At 39.3% G+C, this 24,593-nt stretch overlaps 1 protein-coding gene across 2 annotated transcripts in view; it reads left to right on the top strand.

Annotated features, from left to right (window-relative positions):
• Positions 1-24,593, top strand: part of dpf3 (double PHD fingers 3) — a 43,841-nt gene that overhangs the window by 11,573 nt on the left and 7,675 nt on the right. The window contains exons 2-9 of one of the 2 annotated variants that reach the window (XM_062045130.1): positions 4,552-4,712; positions 11,574-11,681; positions 14,918-15,051; positions 18,191-18,286; positions 19,301-19,373; positions 19,710-19,751; positions 22,005-22,145; positions 22,234-22,362. In XM_062045130.1, coding sequence (XP_061901114.1) covers positions 4,552-4,712; positions 11,574-11,681; positions 14,918-15,051; positions 18,191-18,286; positions 19,301-19,373; positions 19,710-19,751; positions 22,005-22,145; positions 22,234-22,362 — 884 coding nt within the window. The remainder of the gene's footprint in view (positions 1-4,551; positions 4,713-11,573; positions 11,682-14,917; positions 15,052-18,190; positions 18,287-19,300; positions 19,374-19,709; positions 19,752-22,004; positions 22,146-22,233; positions 22,363-24,593) is intronic. The other variant, XM_062045131.1, reaches the window with a different exon arrangement.

The following is a 24,593-nucleotide window of genomic DNA, read 5'->3' as shown; positions in this document are numbered from 1 at the left end:
AAGCCGGAGTACCCGGAGGGAACCCACGCAGTCACGGGGAGGACATGCAAACTCCACACAGAAAGATCCCGAGCCCGGGATTGAACTCATGTTCGTATTGTGTAGCTTGATTATTATTATTATTATGATGATGATAGCACATACAGATATGCATGGAAACACTATAGAGACCTCACAGATGGGACGGTTTAGTATTTATGAATAGTTTTAGTTACATTGTAAAACTTACAAACGTTGCTTGGAGAGATGAGTGAAGAATCCCTTCGAGCAGGAACACTATGGACGGCTTTACTCCCGGTTCAAGGCATGAAACAGGAAGTACGTTGTCAACCCGCAGCACCTGCACTGAGCAAACTCATCCAAAAGATGGATCCATAGCACAAACAATAACTTTTCCATGTCTATGTCGACGTAATATGAAAACTATTTGTTGAATACAAAACATTATGGCTGTTAGCAGAGAAAAGGCCATAAATCAGCCGCACTGTTTCATAAGCCACAGGGTACAAAGTGTTGAAAAAAAAGTAGCTGCTTATAGTCCGGAAAAAACGGTATACCGCACATTTTTCATGCAGGCATATATAATCTCATACTTTTCTTTTTACTGATACTGGACCGATATCCAATAACAATATTGGATTAGGACACCCTAATGAGTTATATTAACATAATATAATGACTTTTCTCATTCCTTTCTCCAAATTATCGCCTGCTTCGTCTTTGCGGTAAAGGTAAAAAAACATCCCGGCTACAATCAGAACTTTTACAGCAACTCGCAAAAATGCATTGGTGTAAATGGCCACATGCATGTGCCCAGGTAGGATATATCAATATCAGATTGGGTCCCTCTAGCACAGGGGTCCCCAAACTTTGGCCCGCGGGCCGGATACGGCCCCCCAGCGTCCAAAATTTCGGCCCGCGGGAAGTCCCAAGTTAAAAAAAAAAAATATATATATATATATTTTTTATTATTATTTTTATTTTTTTTATTTGTCCTTACTAGTCCATTTTCTACCGTCTCCTAGCCAATCAGGCAAATCATATTGTCTAAAAATGCATTTTACAATCGATAACGTGACATGCAGCAAGTGCGCTCTTTAAGTCAATTAGTGTGCGAGGAATATATATGTATGAATACATATATGTATATATATATATATATATATATATATATATATATATATATATATATATATATATATATATATATATATATATATATATATATATATATATATATGCATATATATATATATATATATATATATATATATATATATATATATATATATATATATATATATATATATATGAGCTACATGCTAACATTAGATTGTAAAGGGGAACTGCACTTTTTTGAGGAATGTTTTCTATCATTCACAACACTTATGTGAGACAAGCACACATATGCTTTTTTATGCATTCTTCTTTGTAAATAAATGTAAATGAATTAAAGTCAGCTAACAATGGAGTCTACACACTAAAAAGTGTTGGGTTAAAAAATAAACCAATGTTAACCCAACTGCTGGTTCAGAAAAGGACGAACCCCTTATTTGAGTTATTTTAACTCAACATTTTGGGTTAATTTTTTCAACCCAACTTTTGCGTTGAATCATTTAATCAAAAAGTTGAGTTATGGTAACTTAATGTTGGGTTATTCCCAACCAAACTATTGGGTTGAAATATTTAACCCAAAAGTTGAGTTATGCTAGCTAATTGTTGGGTGATTGTAAATAATGTTAATGAGATGAATCCATAATAAAATTCCCTTCAAGAAAAAAGTAACTTTTTAATAAAAAAAAACCTTTTACCCAAAAATGGTTCATATTGTTGAAAACCCAGAAAATTAGTAAAAATAATTCCCTTATAAGCCAAAAAATGGATTGCTCTTCATAAAAATAACTCCAAAATTTAACCCAACACTAGCAACTCATACATTGGGTTATCAAAATAACCCAGTATTTTTTAGTGTGTATAGGAGTCGCTTTCTTTTGTCTATAACGCGCTCTAAAAAACATCCAAAAGCCTCCATCAATGTTTCATATACACACAGTAAGTCAATATGTAATGTGGTAACATGCACATTCATAATAACATGTAATATTTACACATTTTTCTCAATTTTATACATTTCACAGACACATCACAACGTTCGCGTTTTCCTTTGACAACAACAACTCTACTACTCACTAATGTCACAAATGACCAACTTCTCGGTTTATGGCCACAGCATTTTTCTATCCAGCGGAGAGGCATGATTTATCAACTAGATTTAACTTTCACCAGCTAACATGATCATGAAAGCAGCTCAGGACGTCCACACTGCAGCTGCACAAGCGAGTCAGCGCTCTTAGATCACGGCATGGCTAAAAATAGTTTGTCTGCTTAAGCTCTTATAATAACAATAATGCTAATACGTGGTATATTGAAATGTAGAATGAATGTAGAAATATGCCAAATGTAAGTACAGCGGTACCTCGGCTTACGTGTGGCCCACCATACAATTGTTTTGAGATATGAGCTCTTTTTTGACTACTTTTTTGCTTTAAGTTGCTAGCACCAATTTGAGTTACGAGCCAGATATAGATGCCTCCCCGCTGCTACTTGGCATAGCAAAAGCCACAAAGAACTATGTAAGATACGGTCAGTCTCATTAGTTAGCTAGCTATTAGATGGACTTAATATCAGTTAAAACTTCCGATTAGGTACAATAGTTTAAAAAACTAACAAAAAAACAGCATTTCACAAAAATTTAGCTTGACAAGATCCCATTACTTCTATAGAAATGTTTTTTTTTATATATATTATATATGTAATTCTTTTTTTTAAATACTTTTTCTAATATTACAACTTTATTGTTGTAATATCATGACTTTTTTTAATACTCCTTTATATGTATTCAATACAGTGCATTGAAAAAATATATAATACAAAAAAAGGCGGAGAAGTTTAAAAAAAATTACAACCAGGTTTAAATAAATAACAATAGAAAATGTAACATATTGTTGCAGAAATGCTAGTTTGTTTTTGGCACACTGATGTGATGCTCTTGGGTCACAAGATGTAAATGAGTTAGTGCTTTTTTCAATGCATTTTTAGACTGATTTAGAGACTAAATGGATTACTCCCATTAGCACCATAGCTAACCATCTAGAACGAGAAAATGATTACTAATTACAGGGTTTCCCACACATTCATTTATTTGTGGCGGCCCGCCACGAAAGAATTACGTTTGCCACAAATTTAAAAAAATAAAATTAATTTTTTTTTTTTTTTGTTTTTTTGTTTGTTTGTTTTTTGTCCTCTCCAGCTTCTCAGGCAAATCATATAGTTGATGTAGATGCCCATATCGGCTGTTCAGATTTACTTTACAAAAGAGAAGTGTAGGATACTTCTCTTGTTGCCTTATTTGTATTTGACTTTATTAAATGTATTTATATTAGAAACACAACATGTGTATATAACAAAGAGTGCAAAGTCTGCAGGCAGTAGGAAACACATGGTTAAGTGTAGGGAGTAAAACTGATGGCAGTCTAAAGTTCAAGATTTTTGGAGCTCTTTGTTCAGTGGATCAGATGTTTGATGAAGCTCTGTGTCTATCTACCACCCCTACTGTTTTCTGTTTATTTGTTACTGACTGTGGCAGGACACCTCTGCCTCTGTTTCACTTTATGTTGCTGGTAAATAATATGGTTGTAGTAGTAGGCTAAAGTTAAATTATTTAGTATGCACTAATTAAAGGGGCAGAGCTTTGAGACATTTTAGCTTTTATATTTTATAAGATATATTTTTTGTAAGAACCACAATTAATAAATATATTTCAGTGAATAACTTATTGTTCAAATCTGTATTTAAATATGTACATACAATGTTGTAATTATATTGTAAAATGGATGGATGGATGGATGGATGGATGGACGTTTAAAACAAAACTGTTATTATTAATTAGTAAGTATACATTTTTTTAGCCTTTTTAGAGAAAATCAAATCATTGTAGTAAATTATGCAAATTACTCGATGATGTCATGGTGACCACGCCCATAGCCACGCCCCCACCGCCACAGGTATATTGGCAGTTTATGGGAAACACTGAATTAGAATGCAAAAAAAACCATATGGGTTCTTGTCTCTCATTAGGATTGTGAATAATAGGCAAAATTCCCCAAAAGTGCAGTTTCTCTTTAACAGTATGCTAGCTTAGCATATCCAATACAGAAAAAAAACATGATCAAACTTACAAATCCCATGTTTGTAGCTTGCTGATGGGCATTTAGCAGGCTGAATCTTAAGATGTGTAGCAAAGCCTGGGGATATATTTTTTTCCTTCACAAGGCTATGAAAACCTCAACAGCGAGGTTTTGAGAATTTTTTTTATCCAGGGACACGTTACTGTTAGAACACCATTAAAAAGTCAGACCTTTAACCAATATAATTCACACCTGGCAGGTAACGATGGATCCAATCCTGTTCTTGTTGAAATCAATTATCCAATTGAAGTGAGACCCTAACATAAAGTGTCCAACTAATGTCTTCCACCTACTGTCCGTCCAGGCTGGGTGACCAGTTCTACAGGGATGCCATCGAGCACTGCCGCAGCTATAACGCCCGTCTGTGTGCCGAGCGCAGCGTGCGCATGCCCTTCCTGGACTCGCAAACGGGCGTGGCCCAGAACAACTGCTACATCTGGATGGAAAAGTGCCAGCGGCAGCCAGGTGAGAGGTCTCACTCCAACCTGTAAACCACATCTTGGTTCTGTGGTTAAAATTAAATGTCTGTCTTTGTTTGTGGAAGCCAGAGGTCTTCAGCACGGGGTCCGTAGGGTTACAGCAAGGGGGTTGTAACATTTTTGGTCGATTAGACTTCTTGGAAATATTTATTTATTTTCCCCCAAATGTTCCCCAAAATATAGATGTCTTAAATTACACATTAAAATTGATCCAACACACTGTGGTGTAGTTAATAAATGACATTGACATGTTAACTATACTTCCTGTACTTTGCTGGTTTAAATTAAAAACATGAATAAATATTGATATTATACGGAGCCCCTAAAGGGACATGGGAATTTTTTTTTTTTTAGACATGTATCTCGTGGCCACGAGAAAGTATCTCGTGGCCACGAGAAAGTATCTCGTGGCCACGAGAAAGTATCTCGTGGCCACGAGAAACTTTCTCGTGGCCACGAGATACTTTTTATAAAAAAAAAAAAAAAAATTTTTTTTTTTTTTTTTTTAATAAAAAGTTTCTCGTGGCCACGAGAAACTTTCTCGTGGCCACGAGATACTTTCTCGTGGCCACGAGAAACTTTCTCGTGGCCACGAGAAACTTTCTCGTGGCCACGAGAAAGCATTGGATGCGTGCTGATGGTTTAGTGTGTGTTAAAATGGCAGTTTAGGAGTTAATATGGCTGTATTTCCAGATAGGACTTTCCCCCATGTGTGTTGTGGCAAAATGTGAATGCTTGATTAGTAGGTGTGAGACAAACACTTTATCTTCCTGGTTATTGTAACGCTACGTGTTTGACATTATTTAAGACGTTATCATGCCCGGGAAAGGACAGTTTTCCTCTTCTGTGGCTGTGGGGGGTGGGCGTGGCTTGCGGACCTGCAGTGAAGCGGAGTGTGTCAGTTAGTCCCATGTTGATGTGATCAAACTTCTTTCTTGCTTGGAAGATACACACACAATTGTAACTGTTATTTCTTCCTGCAAATAATAAATATGTACAACGTGTTTGGATGTATTCATTTATGTAAAATTGTCATTAAATGTAATATTGCCTGACAAAAAGTGATACGACGTACGTAATATTTTGATATTTACACATCGCATATTTACACACACGCATCTGACTAGAATACCCTTATGTGCATTACATATATCAACATCAACTACCTACTGTACTGTTTACTTGTTGAAATACCCTTTTTAGAACAAATATCTACCCACATAATTTATATGTGTACATTTAATGACAATTTTACATAAATGAATACATCCAAACACGTTGTACATATTTATTATTTGCAGGAAGAAATAACAGTTACAATTGTGTGTGTATCTTCCAAACAAGAAAGAAGTTTGATCACATCAACATGGGACTAACTGACACACTCCGCTTCACTGCAGGTCCGCAAGCCACGCCCACCCCCCACAGCCACAGAAGAGGAAAACTGTCCTTTCCCGGGCATGATAACGTCTTAAATAATGTCAAACACGTAGCGTTACAATAACCACGAAGATAAAGTGTTTGTCTCACACCTACTAATCAAGCATTCACATTTTGCCACAACACACATGGGGGAAAGTCCTATCTGGAAATACAGCCATATTAACTCCTAAACTGCCATTTTAACACACACTAAACCAGGGGTCTCAAACACGCGGCCCGCGGGCCAATTGTGGCCCGGGAGACGTTATTTTGCGGCCCCCACCTTAATATGAAAGTTTAATGTTAGTGCGGCCCGCGAGTTTTAAATGAATGGCGCTTGACAGCGTTGTGTGCGGAGCTGAAGAAATCTACCAATCACGTTGTGGTATGAGGCTCTCGACAATATCGAGGGCGTGCCGTGATGGCACTGTCATCAGTGTCCTCTAGAATCTGTCACCGCATCATCTTTTTCTCCATACTAACAGTGTACCGGCCCACACACATGTTGTATGAGGCTTCTAGAGACACACGCAGGTTATTGCAAGACATACTTGAGGAACAGCCATACATTTCACACTGAGGGTGGTCATATTTTATTTTATTTATATTTTAACACTGTTACAAATATGCGCCACACTGTGAACCCACACCAAACAAGAATGACAAACACATTTCGGGAGAACATCCGCACCTAAACACAACATAAACACAACAGAACAAATACCCAGAATCCTTTGCAGCCCTAACTCTTCCGGGCTACAAAAACACCCCCGCTACCCCTAACCCCGCCCAACTCAACCCCCCCCCATCTCCCGAATTCGGAGGTCTCAAGGTTGGCAAGTATGCATTGATGTCACTTGCGTAATGCAAGCAGAGAAACATTTTGCCGCTTTTCTATGACACACGCTCTTCCTTCCTCCCTCCCTGCCTCCCTCCCTCGCCCGCCTGCTCGCTCCCGCCCCCGTTGTAAACAGTCCGGGCGGGGAAGACGAGCACTCCGCCGAAGGAGCGAGCGACAATACAAAAGTGTGGTGCACTGGACCCCAGCGCTGATACAGACGTGGTGATGTTAACCCGTTCGGGGCTAATTGTGCTACCGTAACTGTAAACTCCACCCCCCACCCTCCTCCCGTTGGCTCCAGACAGAGACGATTTTTGATGCAATATTTCTTTCACAGGGGCACCCCGACGTGTCTTATTTCATTTCATTTCATTTTTATTTATCTCCTTCATTGATGTGCATCTTTGATCGATAGACAATTATACCTCAATTTTTAAATTATACATTTACACACCAATGCCTGAGAAGGAGCAGGATGAAGAAAAATCTTATATTTTTCTGCCCCCTTCAACATAGTACGTAGTCTTACTTAATGATATCATATAAACAAACAATTACATCCAAATATAACGAAAACAAACAAAAAAACACAAGAAGTGCAAAACTTCATGATGTACAAAAAGAACAAAAAAAACAAAATAAGTAGTATACACCTCACAGGATGATACAAAACAAATACAAAACTAGGCAAAAAATAAGTAAAATAATAAATATAAAGCAAAATGTAAACAGTTATGGCTGTCCATATGATCTCATTGTTCTGTCCTTATATATTTTTTCAATTGGAATATATTTTTACAATCTTTTATCTCTTGTAAAGAGAATTCCATAGTTTAACCCCCACCACTGATATACACATTTGTTTTAAAGTTGTCCTTGAATACTGATGTTTGAAATGACCTTTTCTTCTATGCTCTTCATTCTCAGAAGTGATGACAAACATTTTTTGTAAATTTGCTGGTAATGTTTTACTTTTAGCCTTAAACATGACACATAATGTCTGTAACTTTACTAGCTCCTGTAGTTTCAATAAACCAGAATTAATAAATAATATGTTAGTGTGTTTTAAGTAATCTACTTTATGAATAATCCTTATAGCTCTTTTCTGTAGTTGATACAGAGAAAGTTGCGTTGCACAAGGAATACAATTTGAAACGTCATTATACAACTAGACATGCTGAGGAGTATGCAAAATACTAGGGGAGTGAACCGGGTTGGAAATTTTAAAACCAGTCTACTGAGGCAACAAGATTTCGTCAAGAATTGAAATGACCTTTTCTTCTATGCTCTTCATTCTCAGAAGTGATGACAAACATTTTTTGTAAATTTGCTGGTAATGTTTTACTTTTAGCCTTAAACATGACACATAATGTCTGTAACTTTACTAGCTCCTGTAGTTTCAATAAACCAGAATTAATAAATAATATGTTAGTGTGTTTTAAGTAATCTACTTTATGAATAATCCTTATAGCTCTTTTCTGTAGTTGATACAGAGAAAGTTGCGTTGCACAAGGAATACAATTTGAAACGTCATTATACAACCAGACATGCTGAGGAGTATGCAAAATACTAGGGGAGTGAACCGGGTTGCAAATTTTAAAACCAGTCTACTGAGGCAACAAGATTTCGTCAAGAATTGAAATGACCTTTTCTTCTATGCTCTTCATTCTCAGAAGTGATGACAAACATTTTTTGTAAATTTGCTGGTAATGTTTTACTTTTAGCCTTAAACATGACACATAATGTCTGTAACTTTACTAGCTCCTGTAATTTCAATAAACCCAAATTAATAAATAATATGTTAGTGTGTTCTAAGTAATCTACTTTATGAATAATCCTTATAGCTCTTTTCTGTAGTTGATACAGAGAAAGTTGCGTTGCACAAGGAATACAATTTGAAACGTCATTATACAACTAGACATGCTGAGGAGTATGCAAAATACTAGGGGAGTGAACCGGGTTGCAAATTTTAAAACCAGTCTACTGAGGCAACAAGATTTCGTCAAGAAAGCAAGCGAAAAGAGCGATGCAGCTGTCAAAGCTAGCTACATGGTGAGTGAGATGGTTGCTAGGGCGGGAAAGCCATTCAAAGGAGGTGAATTCATTAAAAAGTGCATGTTAGATTTTTTTTAAGAAATCTTTTCTTGCGGCCCAGCCTCACCCAGTTTCTGCATCCAGTGGCCCCCAGGTAAATTGAGTTTGAGACCCCTGCACTAAACCATCAGCACGCATCCAATGCTTTCTCGTGGCCACGAGAAAGTTTCTCGTGCGCACGAGAAAGTTTCTCGTGGCCACGAGAAAGTTTCTCGTGGCCACGAGAAACTTTGTATTAAAAAAAAAAATAAAAAAAATAAAAAAAATTTATTTTTTTTTTAATTTTTTTTTTTATAAAAAGTTTCTCGTGGCCACGAGAAAGTTTCTCGTGGCCACGAGATACTTTCTCGTGGCCACGAGATACTTTCTCGTGGCCACGAGATACATGTCTAAAAAAAAAAAAAATTCCCATGTCCCTTTAGGGGCTCCGTACTATTATTATATCCGTGTTAGCATTTTAAAATATTAGCGCTTTAGTTGCTAACTAGTGATTAGCAACGCAAACTGCCAGCTAGCGTTTAAATTGCTCGTAGCCAGCTAGCTATTAGTAGCAGTATACTATATTTGAATGTTTTAGTATTGCACAATAGCAAGGTACCTTTAGGACCAGTTCAATTTAAAACACATTTGTATACAAGATATATACGTCTACATCAGTTTGGGGTTTGTTGGCTTGAAAAACATTCAAGACCCCCTTATTTTTTCAGACGAATACACCATCAACACAACAACCTGGCGCTGTCCTTGAAGGTAGAAAGGTGCTATAAAAGTATAATTTATCAAACTCCAAAGCTTGACCCCACTATAGGGATTCAATTTGTCACTCAGCTCTAACTGTAACTTTGTGGTCACCACTAAATTAGGTACACCCTTTTAGAGCAGTGGTCCCCAACCATCGATGGGTACCGGGCCGCACAAGAAATTAAAAAAAATTTTAATTTAAAATTTTTTTTTATTTTTATTAAATCAACATAAAAAACACAAGATACACTTACAATTAGTGCACCAACCCAAAAAACCTCCCTCCCCCATTTACACTCATTCATACTCATTCGCACAAAAGGGTTGTTTCTTTCTGTTATTAATATTTCTGGTTCCTACATTATATATCAATATTGATCAATACAGTCTGCAGGGATACAGTCCGTAAACACACATGGTTGTATGTTTATATGCCAAAAAAATATATATATATATATATTCCCCCCCCCCCCCTCCCCCCCCCGGTCCGTGGGACAAATTTTCAAGCGTTGACCGGTCCGCAGCTACAAAAAGGTTGGGGACCACTGTTTTAGAGGACTGACAAGCACGTGTGTGTACAATTTAAGCAAGATTGGGTCAAAAACATGGCCGCCATCAAAGCTAAACATTTTTGCAGAGACACAGGGGGCGGGTGGACTTTTCAACTAATCGTCCATAAGCAATTGTTCATTTGTCTAACGATAATAAAACTCCAATATTTGTATCACATGTCTGCCAGCATGTCTTACAATGCATTTTGACCACAACTCATAGGAGGTGTCACACATATCATTTCCAGTCATGACTGTGGCTTTTTAGATGACTTTAGCAAAAAATAAATATTTTAAACGTGCTAGCTTGAACTGTACTAAAGAAGTTACCCATTGTGAGACACTTTCGAGACATAAGTATCGGGACACATGGTCATTCCACATACAGGAAGTGAACATATGCTAGCCCCGCCCGTTTTCCAGCTATAATCAATCAACGTTTATTTATATAGCCCTAAATCACGAGTGTCTCAAAGGGCTGCACAAGCCACAATGACATCCTCGGCTCAGATCCCACATCAGGGCAAGGAAATCTCAACCCAATGGGCTACAATGAGAAACCTTGGAGGGGACCGCAGATGTGGGGACCCCCCCACATCTTTATAACAGCTTCCACTCCTATAAGACGTTCTATAAGACTCTAGAAAGTTTTTGAGAGGAAATGTCTGATTTCCCTCCACAACACACTTATATATTTCTATATTGAAATATGTACGTTCCACCTGTGTCGCCTGCACACGTACCAACAGCACAGCAAAGCTGCTCTCTGTACAGAGCGGGAGAAAGCTAGATACAAATAGATGGTTCTGGGGCCGCACCCTACACTTTGTGGCAAACCTGACGCACATTATGTTACATTCATGCTGCCTCCAGGAACACAAATAAACATCGCTATCAGTCTACCTCATGTATGAGAGGGACTGCATCTCACAGCACGGGCAGGATTTCCTGAAATATGTGCAACATTAGCCTGAACACTCACATACTTGTGTGTGTGTGTGTGTGCATGTGTGTGTGTGTGTGTGTGTGTGTGTGTGTGTGTGTGTGTGTGTGTGTGTGTGTGTGTGTGTGTGTGTGTGTGTGTGTGTGTGTGGTGTGGGGGCTCTCAATGGAAGTTTTGTTCCAATGCTGAAGCTTGACATTGGTTGTTAAAGTTCTTCCTGTTTGCCTGTGTCGTCTCCTATGTGTGTGTGGACAGGCAAGGCGGCGGGGCAGATGTATGCCTACCCTGCACGTTGCTGGAGAAAGAAGAGGAGACTCCACCCACCCCTCGACCCACAGCTTCGCCTGTGTGAGCTAAGACTAGGTAGGCAACATGCACACACACACACACACACACACACACACACACACACACACACACACACACACACACACACACACACACACACACACACACACACACACACACACACACACACACACACACACACCCACGCACACAAGCTGGCTGCACTGACCATAATCACACAGAATGTAACTTCCTGTGTATACTGCTTCTAAATAATGTCAAGTGTGTGTTCTGGTTTTCATTACAGCGTAGGGACATACAATTGTTGTCATGGTAACATCATTAGGAACTCTTACAGCAGGGATATCCAGACTTTTTCCAAAACAAAAGGATAGTCAGTATTCATATTCTTTATCTTTTTGTAAATGGTTTATTTTTTAAGGGTCCCGATTACGCAAAACCAACTTTCCTTACCTATTGGTACCTGTTTTTGTGTATTTGGGAGCTGACTAAGTCCTGAACATTTTAAACCAAACCATGGTGGCATGGCGGGATTATTATAAAAACAATCTTGCCTTCCTTCATACTTCCTCCAAAAGAGCCCTTTTGGAACTTTCTCCAAATGTGACGTTTTTCCCAAGTGTGATGTCAGCGGATTATACACGTATGGTAAAGTTTTACCCAAAGAGTTTTGCGCATTTCCGCCATTGTAGTCAATAAGTTCCTTCTTTTTCTCTATCCTCTCTTGTTGTGGGGCACATTGGCTCATACAGGCACATGCGTGCTCCGCTGTTGTTGTGAAGTAGCGTACAGTTTTAACTTATTTATGTCAGTAGATATCATAGTAGTTACTGATCATTTCAGACTGTTATTTTGTTCAATGAAGGACACATATTTTGTCTGTTTTGCTTGTGTGCTATTGTGTGCTTAGCTGTTGTGTAGCTGCTAGCTCCTAGTAGCCTATAGCCTGATGTAAATTGTGTTACAAAATGAGGACAAGAAGTGAATATGTGCTACTAAATTGCTATGAAATGGAAAAGGGGTAGGATTAAATAAGCGTAGCTTCTTCTTACTTTTTGAACAAGTTGTAAAGAGAAATGTAAATATGTAAGCTATATGGTGTATCACTTGTAATTGCATACATGTTCGAAATAGATTTAAACCAAACCAAAGCAAACCAAACTTTAGAAGAGACGGGTGAACAAAATGTGTTCATACTGTAGCCTGGTCACAGACAGATTAGAGTTTCATGTGAAAATGATGTAATATTTGGTTTGTAATCTTTTAAATGTAAACATGCCAGCATGTCAAAAAGCATATAAAAGACTTTGACTCTTGTTTGATTACTCAATTTATTATTATAACACCGGAGAACTTCTTGTGACACAAAGTCGGGACATTCCTCCACCGTCCCCGGTGCCCTAAATGTACCGCAACCACAGGCTGCTACTGTCCGGCCGACTGGCCATGAAGCTGTGCTGAAGTCACAGGAACACATTGTGACCGCAATAGGTGGCAAAATGATCACCTATATAAATGAATAGACAAATATTAATATGAATATGAAGCATTAAATGCATTGGCGAAAAAGTTCACTTTGTGTCCTTACCTCGATCTTTTTTATATTGTTGAAATCAAATGTTGGAAAAGCCCGAATGACCGCCTTTGTGTGTTGCCAAAGTATCCACGGCCTGTAGAAATGTGCATACGTGAAGCATGAAGTTGGCGTGAGGCTACGCACATTTCCACGTCAAGTTCACGTGCAGTGCTCGATACATCTCAACTTTGGCCTAAAAAAGTGCGTAAGCAAGGTTTTTGCGCGAATGCACCTTTAGTATATGAGGTCCCTGATGCATGTAAAACATTTTCATTATATTCTGTAAACCAATAAAAAAAAACAGGCTGCCGGTCGCAAATGGTCTCTGGGTGAAATTTTGGAGACCGCTGTCATAATAAGTAATATGTACCGGTATAATGACTGCAGCGACTTGTGTGTGTGTGCGTGTAATTCCACACCCTGCCCTTTGAGTGGCGCTCAGGCTCACTATCTGACCATCTGGCTCTGGTTAGCCAGGTCTCCAGGTTCATTCTCTCCTCCAAATCAATGCCCCCTCTCACTATTACACACACACACACACACACACACACACACACACACACACACACACACACACACACACACACACACACACACACACACACACACACACACACATACACACACACGCACACGGCACAGAAACACCTTAACTGGGCCTCTAATCATTTGACCATGAGGCATTAGACTGTAAGTGAGTCTTATGAAGTGGATGTGTGTGTGCTTGTTTTTTGCATGATGCTCTTGTGTGTATACGATGTGTGTGTGTGCATGTGCTTTGTTTGTGTATGGGTGTGTGTGTGTGTCTTATGGAGAGGCTTCTCGCAAAGGAATGGCTTGGGAACCTGATAAGCCACCAAGACAAGTCTTTGTTTCAGCTTCGCCGCCATTGTATTCCCCTTACTTCCCTCCACACTCACACTTCATGTCATCTGCACTATATTGTTCTTCATGCCGATGAAGAAGGAATAGAAAGTTGTGCAGTGTGGCCCAGATATAAATCACAACACAGTGGAGGAATGCGACTGCTCCCCTCTCAGGATTGTGTATTTAATACTTCCTGAGCTGGGTTAGTGTGCATGTAGGCACAAGGTTCAAATAGTTTGAATATGAGCAGAAATCTCCATTACATGCATAAAAACATTTAGTGTGTGTCATTGTGTTAAAAATGCTTAGTGTTGTGTGTTGTTTTATAATCAATACACAAATGATCAATGACTTATGGACAATTAGTTGATAAGGGGAAGACAAATCCCAGCCGAGTCATACCAAAGACTATAAAAATGGGACCCATTACCTCCCTGCTTGGCACTCAGCATCAAGGGTTGGAGTTGGGGGTTAAATCACCAAAATGATTCCCGGGCGCGGCGCCGCTGCTGCCCAGAGGACAAATTTCACCACATCTAATGTGTATGTGACAATCATTGGTACTTTAATCTTTAATCTTAATATGTTTTGTTTGATGGCGGCCATCTTTTTCCTAACAATCTTCTTGAAATTTTACACACACATGTTCGTACCATAAAGGCGTGTACCAACTTGGGTGGTCATACAAAATAAACATCTTAGAGTTACAGTGGGTGTTTTGCATTGTTGGGTGCGAAATTTCAAGTCACTCCTTCTTATAATAGCGCCACCTTGTGGTGTATTTGTTGCACTGTACATATGAGCCATTTAGAAAAATGTGTATTTATTTTTAATCTCCTGTCCTCAGAGGCTGAAATGGCCCCCAAGCGTGAGGGCCCCCCTGGGGAGGCCACTGCCTTGGAGGCCCTACTGAGGGCGGACAACCTCCTGGAGAAAAAAAACAATTTGGCAAAGGAAGAGGAGACCATGCTGGAAATACAGGTGTTGATTTACTTTTTAGTTACTTTTGTGCGCAACAACTACAGGTGTTTACTTTTAGTTATTTTAGTACGCAATTACAACATATGTTTACTTACTTTTGTACGCAACAACTACAGGTGTTTACTTTTAGTTATTTTAGTACGCAATTACAACATATGTTTACTTACTTTTGTACGCAAGCACTCAGGTGTTGACTTTTAGTTACTTTGTATGCAAGTACTACAGGTGTTGATTTACTTTTTTAGTTACTTTTGTACACAACAACTACAGGTGTTTACTTTTAGGTATTTTAGTACGCAAGTACAACATATGTTTACTAACTTTTGTACACAAGCACTCAAGTGTTAACTTTTAGTTACTTTGTACGCAAGAAATACATGTGTTTACTTTGAGTTACTTTTGTACACAAGTACTACAGGTGTTGACTTACTTTTTAATTACTTTTGTACGCAACAACCACAGGTGTGTACTTTTACTTACTTTTGTATGCAAGTACAACAGATGTTTACTTACTTTTGTACGTAAGTACTCAGGTGGTTATTTGTATGCAAGTTTGACAGGTGTTGATTTACTTTTTAGTTACTTTTGCACGCAAGACCTACATGTGTTTACTATTAGTTAGATTTGTATGCAAGTACTACAGGGGTTTACTTACTTTTTAATTACTTTTGTAAGCAAGTACTACAGGGGTTTACTTATGTTTTACTTACCTTTGTAAGCAAGTAGTACAGGTGTTGATGTACGTTTTAGTTGCTTTTGTACGCAACCACTAAGGGTATTTACTTTTAGTTACTTTGTTTGCAAGTACAACAGATGTTTACTTACTTGGGTATGCAAGTACTCAGGTGTTTACTTTTAGTTACTTTGTACACAAATACTACAGGTGTTGATTTATTTTTGTAGTTACTTTTGTACGCAAAAACTATAGGTGTCTACTTTTAGTTACTTTTGTATGCAAGTAGTACATGGTTTACTTACTTTTGTAAGCAAGTACTACAGGTGTTGACTTACTTTTTAGTTACTTTTGTACGCAACAACTACAGGTGTTGATTTACTTTTTAGTTACTTTTGTACGCAACAACCACAGGTGTTTACTTTTAGTTACTTTTGTACGGAAGTACAACAGATGTTTACTTACTTTTGTACGCAAGTACTCAGGTGGTTACTTTTAGGTAGTAAATCAACACCTGTCGTACGTGTTGATTTACTTTTTAGTTACTTTTGTACGCAAGAACTACAGGTGTTTACTATTAGTTACTTTTGTATGCAAGTACAACAGATGTTTACTTACTTTTGTATGCAAGTACTCAGGTGTTTACTTTTAGTTACTTTGTACACAAATACTACAGGTGTTGATTTATTTTTTTAGTTACTTTTGTACGCAAAAACTATAGGTGTCTACTTTTAGTTACTTTTGTATGCAAGTAGTACATGGTTTACTTACTTTTGTAAGCAAGTACTACAGGTGTTGACTTACTTTTTAGTTACTTTTGTACGCAACAACTACAGGTGTTGGTTTACTTTTTAGTTACTTTTGTACGCAACAACCACAGGTGTTTACTTTTAGTTACTTTTGTACGGAAGTACAACAGATGTTTACTTACTTTTGTACGCAAGTACTCAGGTGGTTACTTTTAGGTAGTAAATCAACACCTGTCGTACATGTTGATTTACTTTTTAGTTACTTTCGTACGCAAGAACTACAGGTGTTTACTATTTGTTACTTTTGTATGCAAGTACAACAGATGTTTACTTACTTTTGTATGCAAGTACTCAGGTGTTTACTTTTAGTTACTTTGTACGCAAGTAAAACAGATGTTTACTTACTTTTGTACGCAAGTACTCTGGTGTTTACTTTTAGTTACTTTGTAGGTAAGGACTACAGGTGTTGATTTACTTTTTAGTTACTTTTGTACGCAATAAGTACATGTGTTTAATTTGTAGTTACTTTTGTATGCAAGTACGGCAGGTGTTGATTTACTTTTCAGTTACTTTTGTATGCAAGTACTACAGGTGTTGACTTACTTTTTAGTTACTTTTTGTTCACGACAACCACAGGTGTTTACCTTCTAGTTACTTTTGCACACAAGTATTACAGGTGTTTACCTACTTTTTAGTTATTTTGTACAAAAGTACTAAATGTGTTTACTTAGTACGTTTTAGTTACATTTGTACGCAAGTATTACAGGTGTTTAGATCCTTTTGTTTGGAAGTACATGCGTCTGTGGCTGTAGATTTGTGCGACCAGTAACAATGTGGTTATAATAATAATAATAATAATAAGTAGGGGTGTGGGAAAAAATCGATTCGAATTCAAAAAGCGATTCTCACGTTGTGCGATTCAGAATCGATTCTCTTCTTTTTTTTTTAAATCGTTTTTTTTTTTTTTTTTTTTTTGGTTTTTCAATTAAAAAATGTTTCTTGTTTTTTTTAATTAATGAATCCAACAAAACAATACACAGCAATACCATAACCATGCAATCCAATTCCAAAACCAAACCCGACCCAGCAACACTCAGAACTGCAATAAACAGAGCAATTGAGCGGAGACGCAAACACGACACAGAACAAACCAAAAGTAGTGAAACAAAAATATTTATTAGCAACAATGGTATCCATATTAGTTACAATTTCAACATAGCAGTGATTAAAAATCCCTCATTGACATTATCATTAGACATTTATAAAAAAAAAATTAAAAAAAGAACAATAGTGTCACAGTGGCTTACACTTGCATCGCATCTCATAAGCTTGACAACACACTTTCCAATATTTTCACAAAGATAAAATAAGTCATATTTTTGGTTCATTTAATAGTTAAAACAAATTTAGATTATTGCAATCAGTTGATAAAACATTGTCCTTTACAATTATAAAAGCTTTTTACAAAAATCTACTACTCTGCTTGTATGTCAGCAGACTGGGGTAGATCCTGCTGAAATCCTATGTATTGAATAAATAGAGAATCGTTTTGAATCGGGAAAATATCGTTTTTGAATCGAGAATCGCCTTGAATCGAAAAAAATCGATTTTGAATCGAATCGTGACCCCAAGAATCGATATTGAATCGAATTGTGGGACACCCAAAGATTCGCAGCCCTAATAATAAGTATAATTTGTTTGCATGTGTGCTATGTAGCGGGTTCTAGAGGCAGAGGAAAATGGAGACAGCTGTCAAAATGATGAAGACTTTGAAGTGGATACTCCAAAGAGGAAGAACAGAAACAGAGGAAAAGTGAGTTACTACTCATGCTACTTCAAATGCACCTACTGCCATCTTGCAGAGTTCATTAAAACAACAACATAAGGAGGTTGCCTACAGCCACAGCTGTTAAGGTAACTCATGACCCTTGCGGTAATTTACTTTTGTCGCCTATAGAATTTGATTTGAGCAGGTGGAGGAGTTTAAGTATCTCGGGGTCTTGTTCACGAGTGAGGGAAAGATGGAGAAGGAAATCAGCCGGAGAATCGGAGCAGCTGGGGCAGTATTGCAGTCTCTCTGCCGCACTGTTGTGACGAAACGGGAGCTGAGCCAGAAGGCAAAGCTCTCGGTCTACCGAGCTATCTACATTCCTACTCTCACCTATGGTCATGAAGTGTGGGTAATGACCGAAAGAATAAGATCGCGGATACAAGCGGCCGAAATGAGTTTCCTCAGAAGGGTGGCTGGCATCTCCCTTAGAGATAGGGTGAGAAGTGCAGTCACCCGAGAGAGACTCGGAGTAGAGCCGCTGCTCCTTCGCTTGGAAAGGAGCCAGCTTAGGTGGTTCGGGCATCTCGTGCGGATGCCTCACGAGCGTCTCCCTAGGGAGGTCCTCGTTGCACGTCCCACTGGGAGGAGACCCCGGGGCAGGCCAAGGACCAGATGGGGGGATTACATCTCCTCTCTGGCCTGGGAACGCTTCGGGATTCCCCAGGAGGAAGTCGCAAATGTTGCTCTGGAGAGGGAAGTCTGGGGGTCTTTGCTGGAGCTGCTGTCCCCGCGACCCGATTCCGGATAAGCGGTTGAAGATGGATGGATGGAGGTATAATCTGTAAAGAAACTGTTATGTAGAAACAGCACATAACTAACTAACTACCTTAGAGTTCAAGTCAAAAAGAAGCATATTTTTGTTTTTACCATATTTTAGAAGCGGAAGAACACTATAAATGGCTCACTATAGTAATGATAAGCAGCAAACACTGCATTTTATAGCATAATATTTTCTGTACCATTTAGAAACCAGTTGATGCATTTTTTTCTTTCCAGAACAGAGGTTCCAGTCGTAAGAAGACAGAAGCGGCGAGCGCGGACGACCAGGACAAACCTTACGTTTGCGACAGTAAGCGCCAAAACATGGACGTGTCTAATCTAATAAATACCTGTGTGTGATGGACATGTTAGTTTATCCTAAAGCCCACAGTCTCCAAAAGCAAGTGTGATTGTGATAACATTTCAAGTCACTTCCTGTCACCTGTCAGTCGTAGCTCCTCCCCTCGCATTCCAACAAGCAGCATTAAGCAGCATGAAGAAAGACTTTGCGGTTCAGGCCTGATTAGCATGCTACTCTCCTGCAGAGCAAGGATGTGAACTGATGAATGAACAAAACATGACATCTCATCCTCATTTTATGTCTTGTCCGTTCTTTCTGTCTGCTTGTTTGTCTCCTCTGTTCCAGATAGACACAAACAAAAGCATAACTCAAAAAAGGCTGAAGAAGGTACCGGAACCCGAGGCACCGTGAATGTTTTTATCTAGCGACCTGCGTGCTTTTTGCAGATCTCTAACACTTAACATGCTTGTTAACACGCTGAATGGAAACGCATGTCAGCAACGCGCTTTTGATGCTGAGACCTGCTACCTGGCTAACTAGATAGCTCTGACGCGTGCATGTTTCCCCATACACTTTTGTAGCCATTGTAGAAATATTAAAAGACGATTTGGAAGAATTGGCAATACACTGCTGCAGAACTGCTGGAAGAAATAAAAGGTGTAACGTAAAATTCTACAATGGCTTCAGCGCCAATTAAAAATTATTAACCTTTTGTATTATTATTAGCCATATGGGTTACTTTATTTTGAAATGGAGTCTTATTGTAGTCCTCTTTCCAGATTATTTCCATGAGTATATGACACTCAGTCATCCTGTACATGTTTGTATTTGTTTTATTTGAATACATATAATTATAAGGCCACATTGAACAGAAAATAAAGGCACATTTATGAGAAAAAAGTCGTAAAGTTATTGGACTAAAATATTAATGTTACATAAATTGTGTTTTAGAAAAATAAGTTGTAATGTTGATCAAATGTTAAGATACAATACATCCGGAAATTATTCACAGCGCTTTATTTTTTCCACATTTCGCGATGTTACAGCCTTATTCCAAAATTGAATAGATACATGTTTGTCCTCAAAATTCTACACACAATACCCTGTAATGACAATTTGAAAAGGTTTTTTTGAAAATCACATTTACATGAGTATTCACATCATTTACTCAATACTTTGTTGATGTAACTTTGGTAGCAACTGCAGCCTAAAGTATTTTTGAATACGATGCCACAAGCTTGTCACACCAATTTTGGGCAGTTTTGCCCATTCATCTTTGCATCACCTCTCAAGCTCCATCAGGTTAGATGGGAAGCGTCTGTGCACTGCCATTTTCAAATCTTTCCAGAGATGTTCAATCACATTCAAGTCTGGGCTCTGGCTGGGCCACTCAAGGAAACTTACAGAGTTGTCCTGAAGCCATTCCTTTGAAATCTTAGCTGTGGGCTTAGGGTCGTTGTCCTGCTGAAAGATGAACCGTCTCCCCAGTCTGAGTTCAAGAACGGTCTGGAGCAGCTTTTTATGCAAGATGTCTCTGTACATTGCTGCATTCGCCTTTCCCTCTATCCTGACTAGTCTTCTAGTTCCTGCCGCTGAAAAACATCCCCACAGCATGATGCTGCCACCACCATGCTTCACTGTAGGGATAGTATTTGGCTTGGTGATGAGCAATGCCTGGTTTCCTCCAAACATGACGCCTGGCCTGCCAAATATGCATCAACAAAATATTGAGTGGAGGGTCTTGATACTTATGCATATGTGTTTTAAATTTTTTATAAATTTGCGGGGGGGAAAAAACAAAAACTTTTTACATTATGGGGTATTGTGTGTGGAAGTTTTAGGACAATATTAATTTTTTCCATTTTGAAAAAAGGCTGTAGCATAACAAAATGTGGAAAAAGTGAAACGCTGTGAATACTTTCCAGATGCAATGTATACCAGAATAAAGATGTATTGATGACAAAAACATGTTTTATAAGAAAAAAGTAATGTGTTTTTTTCCAGAAAATATTTTAGAAACACGTAAGAAGTTTTGAAAGTCGTAATATTACAAAGTTAAAGTACGTTTTTGAGAAACATTTTTATTTATTTATGACATTGAAGTCATTACATTACCAGAATAAAGTTTATAAACTTATATTGTGAGGGAAAAAAAGTCAACTTGTGAGGACTTTGAACATTTTACAACAATGAAGTTAATGGTAAAAAAGATGTAAAATAAAACGTTATATTCTGAGATTACTGAAAAAATGAACTTGTAATGTTTAATTGTAATTATGTGTTTTTCTTTTGTTACTATTACTTTTATCACTTTTTAGTAATGTATGTTTTCATGTCATTCTCATATTTCTTAATCTCCATAAAATTCAGCTTTTTTCTTTTGTTTTGTGTTATGACTTTATACTAAAAATATACAATTACATTTATTCTAATGAAATTACGACTTTATTCTTTTAATTGTATGACTTTGTCATGTCTTATTTTTCTTCCTGTTTGATGTGGTCCTCATACTTCTTTGTAGTTTTAAAACATAAAATCAAGTAACAATGTTGTCCATTCATGCAGTGCTACAGTACTACTGCCATTATTTGCTTGAGGTGAGTTGTACCCGGTCTGAATATGTGTTTTTTACGTGTACAGTCTGTGGAAAGCGCTACAAGAATCGTCCTGGCCTGAGCTACCACTACACTCACACCCACCTGGCCGAGGAGGAGGGCGAGGAGGAGAGAGTTAGTGATCCTGCACCATCTCCTCCACCACGCATTTCTGAGAACCACAAACGTACGCTACAACGCTCAAATACTTAACAAATACTACAATTGCTGCTAACAGGTATGTGTGTGTGTGTGTGTGTGTGTTATGGGTGTAGCTCAGAAGGGTCCAGACGGTGTCATCATTCCCAACGACTACTGTGACTTCTGCCTTGGAGACCAGGACTCCAACAGGAAAACGGGCCAAGCAGAAGAGTTGGTGTCTTGCTCGGACTGTGGACGTTCTGGTGAGTCCCCACAGTGCTGCACTAACTGATGATAAACTCCAAGTCACGAGAGGGCAGCACTGAGCCTCTACTATCTTCCTCTACTGTATTTAGGCAGGAAATCTTAGCTAATGGTAAATCTTTCACGAATCAAACACTTTACATCCATCCATCCATACATTGTCTACTGCCTGTCCCTCTCAGGGTCGCAGGGGGGCTGGAGCCTATCCCAGCTGCATTGAGGCGGGGTAGACAAAATATTATAGAAATATAGTGTATAAAAGTTGTATCTAAAGCAATTCATTTATTCAGGATAGCTCCTTGAGATGGAGCGTGTCGCGAACATTGATCCAGCAACTAATGCTGGGTCTCTGAGGAATATAAAGCGGAGTGATTAACTAAGGAGACAGGTGGGACTACTAATCCTAAACTGAAGACAGGTGTGTGCATTTAGTGTCCATTGCAACAAGAAAAGTCAACAAAGGGAGTGGCGCTGAGGACAAAACAGAACACAAAACAAGACATGACCAAGGAAATCAGGTCATGAGAGGACCCCCTTCCCGCTCACCAATGGACGGATTCCATACATTCCAAGGGAGGACTTGGCAGTGGGTCGCCAGACCAAGTGTCCCCGAAGGCACCGGAGACGAGTCAGGTAACACCGCTGCAGCTGGCGAGGCGGGTATCCGCGAACAAGCCACCACACTTGTGGCCGACAAAGAGGTGAGCGAGGGCCGAAACAGAACTTCCGCAGCTGTGTAATGGCATTGCCGCTGACGGCGCGAAGGCCGTCCATGAACTGGCCACGTACATGGCCGACGAGGAGGCAGACGTGGGCAAGAATACTTCCTCAGCAGCCATTGTGGTCCACGTCCAAGTGCTGGGAATGGACTGGCTGACGAGGAGGCAGGCCGCGAGCACCTGATGGACCCTTCCCAGCCAAGCGAGCAGGCTGCTGGGCTGGAAGCGGAGCTGATGAAGACCCGCTGGAGACGAGGATAGTGGTGTCGTCGGCACACCCGCTCGAGACGAAGATGGTCGTGTCGTCGGAAGACCCGCTGGAGACGAGGATGGTGGCATCGTCGGAAGACCCATTGGAGACGAGGTTGGGGGCGTCGTAGGAAGATCCGCTGGAGACGAGAATGGTGGCATCTGACCCACTTAAAAGGATGAAGGCGGAGTCCGTGCAAAAGATAGCAGCCTGGCTGGACGTAGGACTAGCGGCGTAGGCTGTGCAGGAGGTGGCAGCTTAGCTTGACGTAGGACTGCTTGGGCGAGCTCGGCTGGAGCTTGCATGGCTGCTTTGGAGAACTCGGCTGGAGCGAACTTGACTTGAGTGAGCGTCGAAGCTGGAGTGAGTTTGGCTTGGGCAGACTTTGAAACTGACGCAAGCTTGGTTTGATCGGGCATTGAAGCAGGAGCGATCTTAGTTTGAGTGGGCTTTGAGGTTGGAGCGAGCTTGGCCTCATGCGGTGTCGTCGCAAGAAGCGGATCTTCCATTTCCAGCTTAATCAACACCTAGCGGTACCACTCATCCATCCACGCCGCACTGTACTTCTCTGGAGATTGCGGCAGACTTTCAAGGTGTTGCGGCTTGCTGGTAAAGAGGTGGGTAGCACCCTTGAAAGAAGTGGTCGCCTTGCAGGACAAAGAACTGGTACTGGAGGAAGCTGTGTGTCAGCAGCTGCACAGCTACCAACACCAGCCCCCCCCCCGTTATGAAGCGGATTCAAGACGCTATCTCGAGGTAGTGGGAGAAGCTGTTCTGTGCCCTCAGCGGGAGCAGACGGTGGATGGGCTTTGGGAAGCCTGGGAGCTGACATTGTTGGAGAGCCAGGGAGTGCAGGAGCTTGACAAACTGGGATGGTGAGGTGGCCGGAGCTTGCGCCTGGGAGGCTGAGGCTGACTGGCTTCTTTAGTCATAGAAGAAATGTACATAATGTCAGCAGTAGTTAATTTAATATCACTAGGTTGCCTGGTAGACAAAGTTGGGGGAACGGTGTCTGTCTATTAATATACTGTACATCTGTAATTAGTTTGATATATTATTGCAGAGACTTTCAAAACGGGCACTTAATTCTTACTATACTTACTGTCACCAAGTTTTGAGAAAATCAATGACTTGCAGTTCAGTAAAAACATTTAAAAACATTCCTCTTTGACATTCTAACTACCAAATTGCATTTGTATCCAAATATTGGGATGTTTTTTTAAGCAAATGTTATTTATGCAAGCAAGTAATAACTTATGGT

This window comes from Entelurus aequoreus, linkage group LG04 (assembly GCF_033978785.1).
Source record: "Entelurus aequoreus isolate RoL-2023_Sb linkage group LG04, RoL_Eaeq_v1.1, whole genome shotgun sequence".
Taxonomy (NCBI): Eukaryota; Metazoa; Chordata; class Actinopteri; order Syngnathiformes; family Syngnathidae; genus Entelurus; species Entelurus aequoreus.
This window is presented reverse-complemented; position numbering and strand designations above follow the sequence as displayed.